This window comes from Dreissena polymorpha, chromosome 12 (assembly GCF_020536995.1).
Source record: "Dreissena polymorpha isolate Duluth1 chromosome 12, UMN_Dpol_1.0, whole genome shotgun sequence".
NCBI classification, from domain to species: Eukaryota; Metazoa; Mollusca; class Bivalvia; order Myida; family Dreissenidae; genus Dreissena; species Dreissena polymorpha.
In genome coordinates, this window is record NC_068366.1 from 18,992,909 (window position 1) to 19,011,157 (window position 18,249).

Here is an 18,249-nt window from a genome sequence, read left to right on the forward strand (position 1 = left end):
CACAAGTCTCTTTCGCAGGGATAAAATTAATTTTCGAGACTTCAGTCGATCGACCGCATTGCAAATCGCCAGGTTGCTGGCATCTAATAAGTATATTTTCACATTTTAATCAGTGTTCTTTGTTATACACAATCTTAGATATTGTTGTTTGTTAGAATGTAGAGCGAATAACCCGTTTTCTATTATTGTATGATCCTCTTACCACACATTAAACATGGTATACATATACAAACAAAAATATACAATTAATTCTACTTACTTTGCTTTTTGTGTTGTTGCTGACATAAGCAACTGTATAAGCAAGATATATGCGTCGTTATGACGAGTTATTCCGTTCCTTTTCTTTTTCCACCATATTTAACGACTACCACGGCTGACTCGGTAATTACGTAACATAGTAAACTCAACACAAACCATCCTTTTTGTTCGACAGTGCATTTTCTTCTTTGTCGCAAAAGCGCGATTATTCCATGTGTATTGTTTGTTCTCCATATTGAAAGACCGCCGTATTGATTTACGAAACGAGAACTCGTATTGGCTTAACTAAAAATATATATTTTATGTAAATTCCAAGAATTTCGGAAATTGTTTTTTTTATTTAAACATAGTTTCGTTTGCTCCTCTTGTAATTAAATGCAAGGACAGGACAGGAGCTTAAATCACCTTGATATATGAAACTAGTTTTCCGCGCGTTGCGTTACCGAAAAGAAGTTGCAAGTTAATGTTAACTTGCTTTAAAACTAAATTTAACTTTACGTAACTGTAAAACATGACCTTGTAGTTGGGATCGAATTACTATTTTCGTTTTCGGTTCTTTACCTCTGAGTTAACCGACAAGATGGACTCACGGGTAAGTCAGTTATTGCTACCTTAAAATTTGAATTAACGTGAATATTATTTAAAATTAGTTTGTCTGTTTATTATTATGACTTAAATGATATAAATGTTTTTCCATTTTGTATTTGTATAATTCTGAAATATATGCACTTCTCTTTGCCAGCGTTTATGTTTTTATATACAAGTTTAGGTATTTTACTTTCAAATGTCAACATATTAACGTGTTTATCCATACCTTAGACCCGCGTTCTGAAATAGGGCGTTTCAAAGATTTTCGCACACAGTTGTCTGTATTGTCATTTGCCATGAAATTGTGATTGTTTTTTAATGACATTTTACCCACGCGGAATGCAGACTATTAACAATCAACCCTTGATAACAACAAATATGCACATTTCAAATAAGACGACCAAATATAAACGCTCACATTTGTCTTGATTCGTAGATAAAACTCGGTGATTTACAGCGGATAACTTAACACACGGACCTTTTTTAATCGGACAAACGAATACTTGAATTCATGTTTAATTTTATGAATAAACTAAAAGCTACATATCGACAGGTTGCCAAAATAATTACAGTTTACTGAGTTTAGTCACATATTGGACAATGATAGATTACTTTACATCAGGTACACTAATGACGTAGACGTACGCGTGAAGCGATTTAATATTTGGTGCCTCTGGTGCTTTCGTTGTTATTTTTATGGCTATACGAAGTTGACTTTTTTAAAGTATACAAAACTTTACAAAGCTTTACATCATATCAAAGCCCAGCAGGTTGAGTGGTAAAGGCGGTATTTTATTATCCAAACGAGCAGCAGTACGAGGCCGGATGGGATGAATAACCTTTTTATGTGTTTCGTCGTGTTTCTTATTATGTTTTATTTTATTATATTATTGTTTTATATCGCATCTCTTTAATTCCGATGCTTGCATTTATCAAAGGAAATCTTTATAAGACGACTAATTTTAGAAAATGATACAGTGTTTTAAGAGGTCCCTTTAAAGCACATTTTTCTGTCATCACAAACATGACAATTAAAAAACATGCGCAAGAACAAGTATGTCTTAGGAAACGATTAAAATTATTGTGTTGTTCATGCAATCGAAATTGGTTTTTAAAAAGACATAGGAAACAATTTTCAGCGAAAAGCACTTGTGTTACACAGCATTTTAAATCCACGGCTAGTTTCTTAAGACTTAAACTAGGCCCCAGTAGTAATGCATTATATTGCCCGAAAATTAAAGATCCCGAGCTTCCGAGCTCAATTCGATTTGAAATAATTTGTTGTTACAGTTTTCTTTATAATAATATTATTTTAGGGTATTCCCAATAGTATAATTTTGTTAGTTGACAAACATGAAACCAATTTTATTTTAGATTTTTTTTTGCGAAAAGGTGTCTTTAATGTTTGAAACAATAGGAAAATAGGAAGTGCTGCATGATCAGCCAGGCGTATTCACCTGTTTCACATTTAACAGGTAATCGGTGGGTTATAATGACGAAACAAGGAAAATTAATTGTTGCACAAATCCTATTTAATCTTTGGTTAAGTGTGTTGCGTGCAATATAAATGACCCACGCTCTTGGGAAACCGGGCTAAATGCATTTGCGTAAAGTATCTTCCCAGATAAGCCTATGCAGTGCGCACAGGCTAATACGGGATGGTACTTAACACTTTGAGGAAATTGTCCGTTTGAATGATTTTCCCTGATAAGCCTGTGCGGACTGCACACGGTAGTATGGGCCGATATTTTTTAATGCGCTGGCATGAAGTCCTGTTTTCCAAGATCGCGACTCATTTTTTTTTAAACAACTGACAAAAATATGGTCTATGATAAATTTATGAATATGCCAGTTGAAATCATTTACTATTGTTTTCTTATATAGCCCAATCTACCAATATAACGTCTATGAAGTATGTTATCTTTCTCAGCAGTCTTTTATTCGATAAGAAACGACAAGAGTATTATATGCATTAACTATTGCAAATAAGCAAGCGCATTTGCTATAAAATGTAAAATAACATCCAATGTTTCAGATAAATGAAACAGTTGCGGAAGTAAAGACAGACACAGAATGTATCCATGCGGTTATATTACAAGTCGCAAATTCACAAGCGGGATGTAGCTGGTTAGATTGTTTTATCGTTGTTTACACCGTGTTCCTATCATACAGTTTAATGTTTAAACCATTTATATCCATACTCATCGGCGTTTTTCTTGTGCCATGCTATAAATGTTATTGTAAAAAAGTAAAATAATGAATGTGAAGTAATATATTTTCGCAGTGTTTTAATACAAATGCATAATACGTGTATTGGATAGTTAAAGTACACATGCAATATGTACGTTTACCTGTTGATTTTATACTGGTTATACCTATTTTGCAGCAAAGATAAAATAACTGAATTCAAGAAAGGTAACGTACTACAATTACATAAAAAAACTATAGAAAAATGCTCAATCTAATAGTCGCATAAGCCATTTTGGCTGATTGGTGGCATATGATAGGGCGATATATGAAGCCAATAAACTTGTTTGGACATTCTGCTGTCTGAAACTCATACAATAAACTCAAATAAGAATTGATTAGTATATAAACATTATAAAGGACTTAAGGGCTATTTTAGGAAAGATATTATAAAATGACAATTGTTGAGACTTCAGTTAGTTTTAGTGGTTTATGAAAATTGACTCATATGGCTAATTTCCATTAAGGTTATTATTATTAGTAATGTTGATGTGTTTTGATGTAATTTTCTATTGATGTAAGTATTAAAAATATAGATCTATTGCAAATATTCGAACACCAATGGAATATCATCATTATGTATGGAAATTGAACCCGATCATTTGCGTGAAAAAGGTTGCGCTACCCGCGACGCGTAAGTGTTGGATACTGTTAAAAGTAAGATATGTTAACTATTTGTTTATTGCATATTAGATAATATTGTTCTCCGATGGATTTGGATTGCTTGTAATTTTGAAAACACTGTGACAAGCATGTTTAACATAAGTATACTGTTTCTTTTAAGTGAACATTTAATTTAAAGCATAACGATTTTTCAACAAATATATTAATAAAATTACAAATGAGATCATAAGCTTTGCTGCTACTTTATTTTTTTAAACACTCATTGCATAATCAACAGCCCAATTTAAATTTTGGTCAAAACAGATCTTGACGCTGTGAAAGAAAGGTTGTCAAAAAAGGATGAAGAATACCGGCAAGTAAAACAGAAACGTGACGAGGTAAAGAGTGCAAGAGCAAGACAACTGGATGAACTCTCCACACAACTTGAACATATTCAGAGTAGCATAGGAGCCATGGAACGCAACCGACCATTGGGTACAGGGTCAGGCAGCGAGTATGAAGCAACAATACGTTCAACAGAAAGTGCTACATCAGTGTCAGATTTCGGAGCAAGTTCGCTATCACTGAAACCGGAGAAACATACAAACCGTGAGTTTTGTCGTATTTTATGTGTTAACATAATTTTTTGTACACCAATAATATTGATAATTGTTCGGTTGAAGAGTTTCAGCAACATTATTTTTTGTTAAGGACGTAGAAGCAAAGTAACGATGGTTTTCCGCTATCAATCAATGAGTTGTTATTTAATATCCGTAAATATAGTGTGTGTATTTTGAATCGTTTGATTGTCATGAACCATGTACGGCCAAATTGGAATAGTTATTATGTTAAATGATATGTAACATGTATCTATGCAAACAGTCATAATTATGTATGAGTGAAGATACGCTTTTTATATTCTCTTATTTTAACACGTTAATCAATTTTCTCGTAACAAATTTTCAAGCCAATCATGCATTTATCGAGAACAGCTCTTGATTTCTTCTGAATCATGGTTCATAAAAGTTAATCATGATTAATTATCAATATGAGTTCATCAGCTTATTTTGGATGAATCGTGAACATTTTAGTGTTAATTAACTGTCCTTGATTAAAACTTGTGAAATAAAGATTATGATTACATTATCATATGATGCAAATCATGAACTGTTATCAAATCTTGTGATATGAAGATCACTTATTCAATATCAATCTATACGTACCTTGGAATGTTCATGAAAAGCTCTTAATGTGTTCTTTAATCAGTATGATAAACATATAAGCATTTATTCAAAATGAGAATGATTAACACTTTCTTAATTTACGACGACCATCTAGAATTCATAAAATCTCCTTAATTTTTCCCATGAGAAATGCAGTTCTGAATGTAATTGGTATTTCAAACTAATACGGAATGGTTCGAGAAAACTATTGGGGTAGATCTTGCATTTTTATTTTGAATTTATATACGTTCCTCAAATAAGTTTGATTCTTAAATTAATGAGGAATATTCAAGAATAAGTGAACTCTACTGAATCTGCGAAATGCAGTTAATGATTTTATGACATATCAAAGCCAATAAAGATTGGTGTCAGAACAATTACTGAACATAAAATTGGTAAACATGTAATGTATGGATGGTGATGGATGATGATCATATTTATGATTCTTTATATATCGACTGTAAAATTCAGCTAATTATTTTATGAGCATTTCAAACAGAGGATGAACTGTTCGTGAATATTACTTTACTTTATCATGTGTGTGTATCTTGAAGATTTTAAATGTTTGAAAGTTATAATGTTTGAAACGTATAATATTATTATATTAACAATATAATCTGCACTAGAATAACAGAACAATTACAACTATTCGGACATGGACATCAAGCTTTTTGTCATCATAAGTCATAATTTGTATCAATATGATATAACTGTATCATCATCCATCATCATCACAATCAGAAGTTCATAATAACATCACTGTTTGTGCAAATTTATTTATTTGTAGAAATCATTTAATTTCCTTCAACTCGCAATTTTAGACCAAACAACGAAACAAATCCAAAATTATTCCAGCCATCATTTGATGAATTTTTGCATTTAAAAGTTGAGTTTTTATGTTTCGTTTAACAACTAATAGAAATTAATAAATAACGAGTAATTTATGTATGAGAAACGGACGTGGTCTTTTAATTGCTGAAAAAAAGGATTTGTAATTGTTGCCCATTCGATTAATACATATTTTCATAGACGTCTGCGTTAAACAGCAGTCTGAAAGACGGAATTCGATGGATGTAGAAAAATGGCAACTTCTGGGGAGACAAGAAATAGAAAGGGGTAGGTAACAACAGAAAATATTTTCGTTGAATTTTGATAACAATGGCAACGTCTAGGAGACATGGGCTAGACAACGTTATGTAATAATACAATAACCAGTAAAATACATTCATAACTTGCCTGTGAGCTAAAAGTAAATATAATGTGTTTTGTTATACAGCATTTAAGTTCCGAATATTCATGAGAGTCTTCATTTACATTTATTGCGTGTTGAGTGCGGATACATTCAGTTTCCTTGATGCCTCGTCCGTCTGGCGGCTACCACACTGTTTTGCTGCTGGACATATCAGAAAGCATGGCGTCAGGGGACTCTTGGAAAAAGGTCAACACATTCGTGAAAGATTTCCTTTCTGGTATGCTCCTTGCACTCATCCTGTGTTCAGTATTTTATTGTGAGTTTTAAGTTTTCTTATAATGATGTTGAATAGAAAAAAAACTCATGGATTTAAAAAAACATAATAATGTTTTATTAAATGCTAACTGATGACATTGTGCACATTATTTGGAAAATAAGTTCCTATATTTTTTTTACAAATGACTATGGACACCGATGTAATACCGACAAATATTTTCACCGAAAATAGAAACAAGGCGTTCGGGAACGCCCCTTAAGAGAGTATATGACTATTGGCAATATCTTAAAGCAACAAACAACTTTGCTAATTATGAAATTTATATTTGAACCAATATCTCCATATAAACATCTACCTATATGAAACTGCACAAACCGAAGCAATGTTAAAGCCAACTAATAAAACAACGTTTGATATTCATGTGATTAAGAACAAACTAGAATTTGCCGGTTTTGCAATACATTGCTGAGAAATTAAACATCAAAGTTGTATATATATGAGAATTCTTTAATATGCATCATATTAAGTATATGTCAATCACTATCAAAATCGAAACAGGTTTAGAAGAACACTCCTTACTGTATCAGCCATCACGACATGTTGATGAGCATGTAAGCCTCGTCACGTTTGGACACCAAACACACGTGGAGATACCGATGACAAAAGATTTCAAACAGATCAGAAATAAGATAGGCAAGTTATATTTTAATGTAAAAACTTGTTGCTAAGTAAAGTTTCAGTATTGCTGCTTATTTGTGTCACAGCGTAGGCTATACAATATCATATTTATACTTTTTTATGTTTAGGCGCTTAAATTAAGCTGCACTTAATGTAAGATATTTAAACTATTTTTGAACGAGTACCACATACGTTTTATTCCGGTCTTTCTCCAGGATTCTGCTAGTGCGCAGGGGCAAAGACCCACCGTTGTCAACTTGATGGTTGTTTTCGTTTCACGGGTCTTATTATAATTTTTGTTCATAACTTTAGAGTTAAATCCAGAACCAAACTATGATATTGAGAAATTTGGACACAGTTGATTTGGAAATTTAGGCACAAAACCCTGGGGGAAAAGCCTGCTATTAAATATGCTATTGTAAAAAAGTACATTTACGTCTTAAAACGAGCATACGCTTAATTAGAAATATTTTATATCAAATTAGTTAACAACGGTGATGAAATAAACTAAAATTACAATTTCAGGAGAAAATCGACGAAATTAGAGTTACATACAAATAAAACTTATTTTGTTTTGTACTGTCGGAAACTCGATTATGTAAACAAAACATTTACATAATTGGGAAAACACCAATATTGTTTGTTCTATATATGTACATGAGGTAACGTGACGATGTCGGTCTTAACTTGGTTGTTTTGAATTGTACTGAAATGAACAATATTTGAATTAATGGCACTAAAAAGTTTCTGCAATTTATTTAAATTCATCGTTCATATTCCTGTATTTGTTTGTGATCACACAAATAAAATACTGAAAATAAAATAGTCGCTTTAAATAATGCACTTAGAGTGTATGTGATTTAGATCGATTTGTTTTCCTCATGACAGATGAGATTGAGTTAGGCGGCCCAAGTCCTCTTGTCGGAGGTCTGCTCGTCGCACGTGCAGTTTTATTGTCGGTTCAGAGTGAGTGTATTAATATTTTCTGTAGACAAAATGTGTTACTGGTTATAAATAATCATATTGCTTACTTAAAGATAAACTACTAATAATATTAGTTTTTCGTACAAGTGTTATTTGATGATTTGTATGGACTCAGGTTTTGTTATTTTCTAATTTCTTTTGATGAGATGTAATTTTGAAGTTAATACCTATATTTTCTATGATGAAACTTCACGGAATAGCACTGTTAGGATATAGTAAAGAAATAGTATGAGTAACAAACAATTGCATGTAAATTCGTGAGATCATTATATGATTTGCTTCTTTGTAAATCATATTTTTGCAAATGTGTATATTATTTCGGAAAGATAGAAAGATATATTTAGATAGATTTATTCCAGTATAAAAATACATGTAGCATGGTACACAACATCATTAAAAACAATTAACACATTATAAAATACAAATGCAAAATATCACAGATCAGCTAAAAGACTAGAGCTTAAAAGCAACTTGACAGCAATCATTTTGGTAAAAAATACATAACTATTGCTTATTTTTATATCATGTATTAACATATAAAATTGGTGGATCAAATATTAATAAATATCTTTGTGTACAAGGGCATGTACTCACATACCTAGGATAGCACAAAAAAGGAATGTGGTCCTGGTGATGATGACATGTCCTAGCAAGACACAACAGATTTGTTCTTAAAGATGGTAAACTTAGCAAATTAACATTTTATTAAAAATACACACCATTTTTATATTAAAAACATCACAGGGAGATAACAGGCTTTATTAATAAAACTACGAGTTATTTAAAATAAGCTTTTTTACTGCAACCTTAAATGTCTGTAAGTTGGGGGAAGGAATCTTTAATTTCAATTGGTAAGCTGTTCCATAAAGAACATCCCTTATATGAGAAGGACTTTTTGCCAAACCCTTTTATTTTCGGGATACTGAAACATGACCATATGCTAAATCTATTATTATGGTTATGAACAGTACTGGCTAGTATAAAATTCTCATTCAAGTAAGTAGGGGCAGAACCTGAGTGTATTTTAAAAACTTGGTTAAGAATAATAGGATATACTAGTTCAATGGTTATTTAAACTTGTATGCCTTATTAGCAAAGCATATACTTTGCAGATCCTCCTGTTTGTATCAACAATGTAAGTATGCATCATAAGGTCATTGTTATAACGGATGGACAGCCAACGGAGATGTCGCTGTACAGTGGACCAGATGTAGTAGACGAAACCAAACTTGACGAGGTAAAACAATAAACAAATACAAAGCGTTTAGTCCTGGAATTGACAAATAATTATAAAACACTACATATTTATGTAATTAAAATCGTTCAGCGAAATAAGCACCTATTGTTTTGTTCTTTATATTATTGAGTCTTTATATGTTGTTTTTTTATCATACACTGTTTCATACTGAATATTGTAATTGTTGGTTTATTCAAGATACATTAGACATTACAGTCCATGAGTACACATGTATGTTGAATATATTTATACAAACAAAATGCATGCAAGTGGTCATCAATAAATGCTAGTTCATGGCATTATTGATCATATACAAAATATATTATGTTCTATACATACATTGTTAAAAGAAACATATATTTCGACATAATGTTAACGTAAAAAGCGCTATTGTAGGATATGGCAAACATTGTGTGGATATTAGACACTCTAAACGATGCCAAGATGTCGGTATTCTTTGTTGGAGTGCCTGATTGCGCCACCGTAAGTTCATACAATTAAACAAATATGGAATGAGTCATATGCTGAACGTCAATATTGATTACAATTTAGAATATCCACATGTATCACATTTACACTTTCAAAATAAATTGTATACTTTTTCATTATGAAGGTTATATTAAGTGGCATACCTTTAAAATTTGTAAAATTTGTTTACATATATGACTCCGATGAGTTCTGAATACGTGTGGTTAGATTTTAGCAACACAATTTGTTTCATTTTGAAAGATATTACATCACTATCGTAACGACTATCTTATTAATGGTTTTGTGCTCTATGTTGCGATGATCATGCTTGTGTTTTCAAAATAAATGTGTTCATACTTATTCACGAGAGTGGTTTGGAGTTAAGTGCAATTAGCCTTTAACAAGAAATCACAGCAAGTGTTTTATTTTGCTCGATGAAATGCACGATTGACCTATTCTTAGATATAACCCATATTATAAAAAAAGATATACAGGACAATGACCGTAAAAACAAGGGTTCATCGCATGTGATGTTTGACTCGAGTATAATGCATTTACCCAAACAACAAATTCCAAAATTATCGCAACTCGATACGTATGCATGTATTTGGATGTGATAACCGTTTGTTCCAGACATTTTTCTCGTGTATCCGATCGGATGAGCCATACACAAATGTATTTGATTGCAATGAAGGACGCAGATTAGCCAGGCGCAATTATCTTTGTGTAAGAAGCCATTTTTTTCTGGTTTATACTTCATGCATGTTTTATTAACATTTTCTGTCAACTTCTAATAGTAGTGTGTTGACCTATGTATTCCGGTGTCTACGATTCAGCGTAACGCTAAACAACTATTATGTTTTAGACACAAAAGGTTCACGACGAACAGTTTGGCAATTTAGAGAATTCTGACGGAAATTTGACACCAGAGGATAAAGTAAGAAATGTTTGTTATATGGTTAAATTATTTATATTTGGTCGGTCTATCGTAGAGGACTTTTCAAATGTGAATGCAATGAGATAAATTCCGTTGTTTACAATTAGTCCCATGCAGGCAGTCAGCCCTAATAATTACATGACAATAAACTTGTCTATTGTTATGAGTTGTTAGAAACTCTCCCTTTTCATCACATGCAATTTAACAAGTTCAGTATTTTGAAGAATTTTTAAACACTACCCCAAGTGGAAAATATATCTGAAACAATGTGTCAATGAATTTAACTTCAATAATTCATGCAATACAATCTAGATACTAGTTAATCTAGTCACACAAACCACCAAATAAAAATACAAATGTTTATATTTCACTGTAATAAAAGAGCTGAAATTATTTCAATGAAGTGTTGATCATTTATTGTCTTTTATCCGGCGGGTTTAACATTCATTATCTAGAAAAACACAATATACACTGATCCTGAAGGATTTTAACAATTGTTACAATTAGCGCTAATTTTTAAAAGTCTACCTCAACAAAATTAAGGGTATCGATACAGCGTTACTGCATACACGTTTTACAGGAAATGTCAAGTATCAGTATGATGTACTCCTCTTTGTTCATCATCTCTATTTATCTGAATTGCGTTGATCATACTGGATACTAATGTTGTTCATGTCATTGTAAATTCGGTCTTAAAACAATGGTCATAATAATTTAACCACGAAATAAACTTAAATTAATCCCCAACGAATAATAATTATTTTTGCTGTTTATGAGATAAACAGACATACGAACATAAACAATTTATTTACGTATATCAAGAATTCTAGCACGGCACGCGACTTGTTTTCTATAGACAAAGAAGGAAAACAAGTTTGGGTTATTCTGCAATAAATTATGGGCGGAGCTTAATGTTTCGGAAATAGACCCGAATAAAAAAAAGAAAATATTGCAGTATAATGCACATGCTAAAACCCGCTCTAAAAGAAATGTAATAAATGTAGCATGTATATAAATGTAATGAAACAACAAATTGTATATTTGGTGATAAGTGGCATAACCACGCCTGCAAAGAATGTTATTTGTTAAGAAGTGTAATTAAGAAAACATATATAGCATGTCAGCTTTTCAGTAGCATCAATAAACGTTACGTCATTAAGTTTCTACGATTGTTCTTCTCAATGAAAGTGACGTCATTTGCAAAATATTAATGAATGAAAACGACGTCATTGTTTGCGCAATTCAATGATGTCACTAAATAGTTAACATTTTACTAAGAAGGGCGGAGTATTGAAAAATATAGTACACGTCCAAAAGCTTGAACCAAATAAATCAGAATCGTGTTAGAATCGAAATAATATTTTTCTATGATGGTTTATTGTCGAATAACCCACAGTAAGGAGTATAGATGCGTGTCATCAAATCACTCGTGCTTCGCACTCGTAATTTAATTCCCACGCATCTATACTCCTTACTGTGGGTTATTCGACAACAAACCATGAGCGAAAATTATTATTTCTTAAATAGATTACAGATTAAAATGTAAAACAATATGTGTTTGTGAAACACTATGTCCCCTCATATATTTGACCTTTGATCTTGAAGGATGACCTTGACCTTTCAACACTCAAAATGTGCAGCTCAATGAGATACACTTGCATGCCTTTCAAAGTTCTAGTATATATATAATGAGCGATTTTGACACATATATTGGACCTTTGAACTTGAAGGATGACCTTGTGCTTGACCTTGAAGGATGACCTTATGCTTGACTTTTTTCTACTCAAAATTTGCAGCTCAATGAGATACACATGCCTGCCAAATATGAAGTTGCTATCTTCAATATTGCAAAAGTTATTGCAAATGTTAAAGTTTGACGCAAACAAACAAACAGACAGGGTTAAAACAATATTTCCCCCAGTAAAGACTGGGGGACATACTAACTTATATGCATTTACTGTCTAGTGTTTTATATTATCGCAAATGAATGTCTCATAAATTCAACAGCTATTTTATAGCATTCTTCTTTAGACAGATATTTGTGACATTTTGACAACAACGCATAAACATGTCGCGGATGCAAACGCCGCAAGCGAATATCGTAGTCCTGGTATGTATCTGGAGAGCAACTGCAAAACTCTGCCCATCATTGGTTCCCGCGTTCGCAGAGGACCCGACTGGAAGTGGGATAACCAAGACAGTAATGGTGTTGGGACAGTGGTTGGACATTGGGACAATGGTAAATGAAACTGAGAAATTATATTTGTTCATCTTTTCATCTTAAAATGTGTACAGGTGACCATGGCAATATCTACAAATAAGTACTCGAGGGTGGTTCTTACTAAAATATATACTAGTGTTGAATATGAATTAAACTCAATAGCTCAAATATACTAAAAGACAAATGTTATTTTGAGATATGGTGTTTTTTTCCTCTATGGTGTTGGTCACAAATTACTTAGAGTAAACCTAATTATTTGAGATCGATTGCATGGAAAGCCTAAGGCTTATATAATCGCTTTCGAGTCCGTTTCCCGGGCCTTGAAACAGTACTTGATGTCTTTGCAAGAGATCTAAAGAACGCTCCCACGGTGGGGATCGAACCCGTGACCTCCCGGTCGCTAGGCGGACACCATATCCATTACACCACAGCGACCACTTATTACTTGACTACTTACTACCTAGAGGATTATAACAATAATTTGTTTTCCTGTGATAACCAGTCGTTTTAGTACTCCTGTTTGAAAGCATGCAACTTCATGAAGAGCGTAACATTTGTTTTTCAAGTTCTGCCAACTTTTAGGATTGTTCAGCTGTTGACTTTTTATACAGTTAATGTCTATTTTTATAACAATCATTTAAAAAAAGATGTCAAAGATGTACGTTACACCTCATGTCAAATGCATTCGGTGATAATGCACAGCTTTTGATAATTGTGCATACGCAAATGAATCAAAGTACCGTTTTGCAAACAGAATTCAGCACAATCTAACACAAAAGGATCACTATTTGTTCTGTGCTTGTTTTACAAAGAAATACAGGTGACTGTGGAGTGGGACGTCAAACTACCTGGTGGTAACCTAGGGTACCGATATGGCTTAGGACGATTCGATCTTCTCATTGTCGACGAGGTTCGACGCCTTCAGCCCGGGGAATTAATGGCAGTCGGTTGTCAAGTGAAAACTGGTAAGCTACTGTGACTGACGCTTTTAATATACATTCCGCCATGGTCATATACATATCCATGTATATTAATTGTGATGTTAACAGTTTGATTAAAACTTAGTTCTGATTAAAATAAGAGTTCATTAAATGCAAAAAAAACTAATCTGCATTTACCATCGAAATATAAAAGATACATACCAGCAGAAATATATCCCCAACAACAGGCGTTAAAATATATAGGAAATATACTTTTATGCAGTTTATTCATTAAAGTATGAAAACTATATAATTAATGTTAGAACAACCTTTACAGAAGACTGTTTTGTAAAATTCAAAGGAATATATATATATTCAGGCTGTTTACACATTGTTTTAGTTACATCTGTTCTCGTTTTAGTCTACATAACTTGTTGTTATTTACTGAAAATGATATTAATAAAAAATGGAGTATTGTTTGTTGTGTTATTGTTTTAGGTCGACATGGTAAATTTAGAAATGTCCATGCGTGGAACAAGGGTGTTGTTGTTGAAATGAAACCACCTAAAGCACGAGTAAGAATAATATTTTACATACACTTGACATAAATTCTAAGCGTCCAGTTTATACATAATGGTTCCGGGGTAACAATTATTTATATTTTTATATATTTTGTTTAAGTTAATTGACTCAGTAACTGTTGATTGAGAATATGAAACAAGATTTTGATTCAATCAAGATAGTCAAGCGGAACGGTGAACTTGATATCTATTTTGAGACAATGAAAGAAGTGATACTGTGTAATGTGTATACGAATGCGTTGTAATGCATTGATTGTAAGATATATTATTCAAACAAGAGAATATATTTTAGTGATGATACATATTGTCGAGCCGTCGGATTTCTTGAACTTTTGATTGAAAGTTATGATTTCCGTCGTCATCAAAATCGATACTTCATCTAGGTTTTGCTTCGGGAAAATCCTCCTACCTTCACCATCGCTATACTAAATAAATGCGCACTAAAGTGGCAAATCGACAACCAACGGCCTTTAGTCAAAGCCATATTGAATTGGCCAATTTCGGCTTAAGTTACACATTACGTTGTTGAAATGTGGATACTGATTCCTCCATTTTACTAACATACATAAGTATCATCTTTTAAGAGAAGATGCATGTCTTTACGACTGCAAACGAATGTCAATGTGACGAGAAATCGAAAAGTTTATCGCTTTTTATTTCAATTACGCTTAATTGATTAGATTTATTTTGTTCAAATATTTCAGGTTATATAAATACTGGAATTCCAACTTGGTATCGCGTAAAAAATTATCAAAATGTGATCTTTGATTAGATTAGACTTGCGTATGCGTAATCAATAAGGTACAAAAATGACCAATATGACAAATGGATCCTGTTGTGGCTTGGGTTATCGACATTTTTAGTCAAAGCTTTCAACAAAATTAAGAAATATTCAGCTTTAAAACATCACTTTTAGATCGTCGACGACTAGCGTTTTTATAATAATGTAAAATATGTTTTTATTTCAATTTGTTAATATTGTTATCATAAAACAAAAAACATAAAGCCTCCTCAAGACAATATTAAAAAATAGAATATATCGTAAACATTAAAGTCAATTAATGATGGTGTCACATGATTCATATCCATGATATATTTACATATAGGTACGTTGGGACAGTGGAATAAGAGGAGATTATAGTTATGGCGAGGACGGCAGATTTGAAATAGAAATTTGGTACGTTTTGTAAACACTATGAAGGAATACAATTAAGAAAACAATAATGTTTATAGATACCATTCATTATAATATTTTTCAGTATGTAATGTATTCAATATCTTTAAAAGTTACCGGATTGACGTATCGGACCTTAATGTATAAGTTTAATGCTCTCCTTTGTGTATTGTTTCGTTTTATTTAAAGTAAGCGATTCACATATTGACCTCAATTTTAGAAAACAAAGAACATCTTTGAACTTTACCATTAGTTCTACTTATGGTTACATATTGAAAAACTGTGTTTAAATGCCATTTGCTGATATTTCGCTCCTTTTTATAAACTATGCTTGGATTCGGGAATCCCAAGAAAACATGTTTAAATGGCACTTATTATAATTTAACTACATCTTATTGTAAATAATACTAGATGACGATTACTTCATGTGTTTCGAGAATAAATATAGCATTAAGCCACAACAAATTGATTAAATGTTCGTCGGATTGACCGCACCTGAATCTTAAAACGAAATAAAAATATTTTTATTTTTATTTTGCACACGCATCAACAATTTTGCTGCGCACATTTTTGTTTAATGAATTATTTTCATTTAGCTTACGTATTTTATGACATAGACTCTTAAAACGCTTTGCGTTATTAGATCGGTTTATGGTAAAAAACAATGGCGGCGTTCGTCTGTCTAGTCGTGTCGGCCTAAGACACAAATGGGAATTTTATTTTATCTCCGTTGGCAATTTGTATTTGCATAACAGAGGATTTAAGTAATTTAATATTCTCAGCAGCATCTACATCAGGATGTTAAATGTCGCCGGGATGCGTCCATTTGGAACAAAATCTGTAATGAACGTGGTGGTATCGATAAAATTAAATCTAAATTGTATAACTCTATAACCTATGTTATTAAGAACTAATACAGAGTCAAGATATTTCGTGTTCTTGATGTTTATTGTATTATTTATTGTTTAATGTTATTTAATTTTCATTGACAGAAGACTGGTTTCTAATATAACTGTGATTGTGAAAACTAAAGTGTACCATGTTAACATTTAGTAGTAACTACCTGGTGTGAAAAAGCTTAACAACAATTGGAGATGTTTTTATCTTTTGGAAACATCGGACTAGAGTAAAACCACCTTTATTACTACGTAATGATTTTGTGCTGGTATTTAGCAGATATGGTGCATTTATTAGGCAAACAATATCCATTTACATTGACAATATATGTATATTTTTATTTTTCGCTTTTCGCTCGCCTGTGATTAAAAAATTGAATAAAAGTACATTTATTTTTATTTCGCTCGCTCTCTCCATTTTTGGAGGGCTTAAATCCGTAGGACAAATCTTCAATTTGTTTTGGCCTTATAGTGTTTTTTTTTCTTTAACTTGGATTATCATCTTGTTCATTCACTAGTACGGTATGTTTAATACTTATGGGGTATAAACTGGGAGGTTCAAAAGTGATTATATTTGAATCATTTAGTTTTTCGTGTATTTTCGTGTGCTATTTAGTTCAAGTATCTCTCTTATATTAATACACTTAAACAAAGTCGGTTTCCAGTATTTTTGTAGTGTTATGCAATGTATGCAGAGATACAAATTTTATCAGTTGCCCATGATACAAAAAAAAAATCCGTTATTTTTTGCAGTGACACATCAGCGACACATCTGGAAGAATCTGACAAAGCTGCACTTGGGTCGAAAAATAAAAATAAAAACAAGATTTCAAAGTAGTATCGATTTCTGCTTAGATACTTTGATCCGCTGCTGTCCTTAAGCAATGCATGTCAGTCCATCCCACTTATGCAATAAGTGAACTTTGCAAATTGTATATTTCGAAAAATGCGTCTGTTCTGTCTATAACTTGCTCATATTCATCGTCGTTTTATTGAGTTTTTTACCTGACTAATCAAATTTTGATTAATAATTAAATGCGATAAAATACCTTGAAATAAAGTACATATTTTTGCGATCATTAAACATTCATTCGAAACAAATGTAAACAAAATAACTAAATTATTGTTGTTAAACTACCAATCCGTAAAAAAAACGAGTTTGTGAGGAAATTGAAAAAAAATTTCGTTGTCGTTTTCTAATCTGTTACTAGACAAGATTCATATGAACCCAATCGTTTGTAGAAGTTCTAATTTGCAACTCGAAATTAAAATGTTTAGCTACATAAGATCAGTTTGTACTTACCATCTAATAAAATTACAAGTAACATTCTGAATTGTTGTTTTTTGTTGAATACACATATATTCATACAGGCTACTGTTTCAATTTGCAATTGAAGATCCCTTATCGTTCACACATTTGGACAACATACCGCGTCTCATGTTCCTTACAAGTCATGAATAAATCGGAACCGTGCGCATACCATTATATTGTGACGTTTGAAAATGCATCGCATCAAAGTATAAAATTGCATAGAAAGACAGCGATTTGCTTGATAAATTATCCAATCGTCGCGTACGCGTAACTGACATAGGACGAGTCTCTTGGACTATGGCAACCAAGCATACGATTTACAGATGAAACTGTCATCTGTGTGAATTCCACTTATCCAACACTGTTTGATCGAGAAATATCTGAAAAAGCGTGTTCATCACTAAAAGTGAAAAATGCCGGAAAACTTATGTGTTGACAAAAGATGTTGTTAAT

The 18,249-nt window shown here is 32.2% G+C and overlaps 1 protein-coding gene across 1 annotated transcript; it reads left to right on the forward strand.

Annotated features, from left to right (window-relative positions):
- Nucleotides 1–819: 819 nt before the first annotated feature.
- Nucleotides 820–17,804, forward strand: LOC127853333 (uncharacterized). Its single transcript, XM_052387767.1, has 17 exons — nt 820–850; nt 2,882–2,973; nt 3,233–3,261; nt 4,021–4,305; nt 5,949–6,035; nt 6,266–6,388; nt 6,947–7,081; nt 7,955–8,032; nt 9,163–9,287; nt 9,684–9,770; nt 10,389–10,481; nt 10,621–10,692; nt 12,724–12,931; nt 13,726–13,878; nt 14,332–14,408; nt 15,521–15,591; nt 17,238–17,804. The coding sequence occupies exons 1-17, from the start codon at nt 839–841 to the stop codon at nt 17,320–17,322; spliced, it is 1,812 nt and encodes a 603-aa protein (XP_052243727.1). The 5' UTR covers nt 820–838; the 3' UTR covers nt 17,323–17,804.
- Nucleotides 17,805–18,249: the final 445 nt, after the last annotated feature.

Bases quoted from the DNA above. Each gene is read 5' to 3' on its own strand.
- LOC127853333 (XM_052387767.1), top strand. The intron at 4,306-5,948 runs GTGAGTTTTGTC...ATATTTTCATAG, and splicing joins ACCGGAGAAACATACAAACC to ACGTCTGCGTTAAACAGCAG. The intron at 14,409-15,520 runs GTAAGAATAATA...ATTTACATATAG, and splicing joins TGAAACCACCTAAAGCACGA to GTACGTTGGGACAGTGGAAT.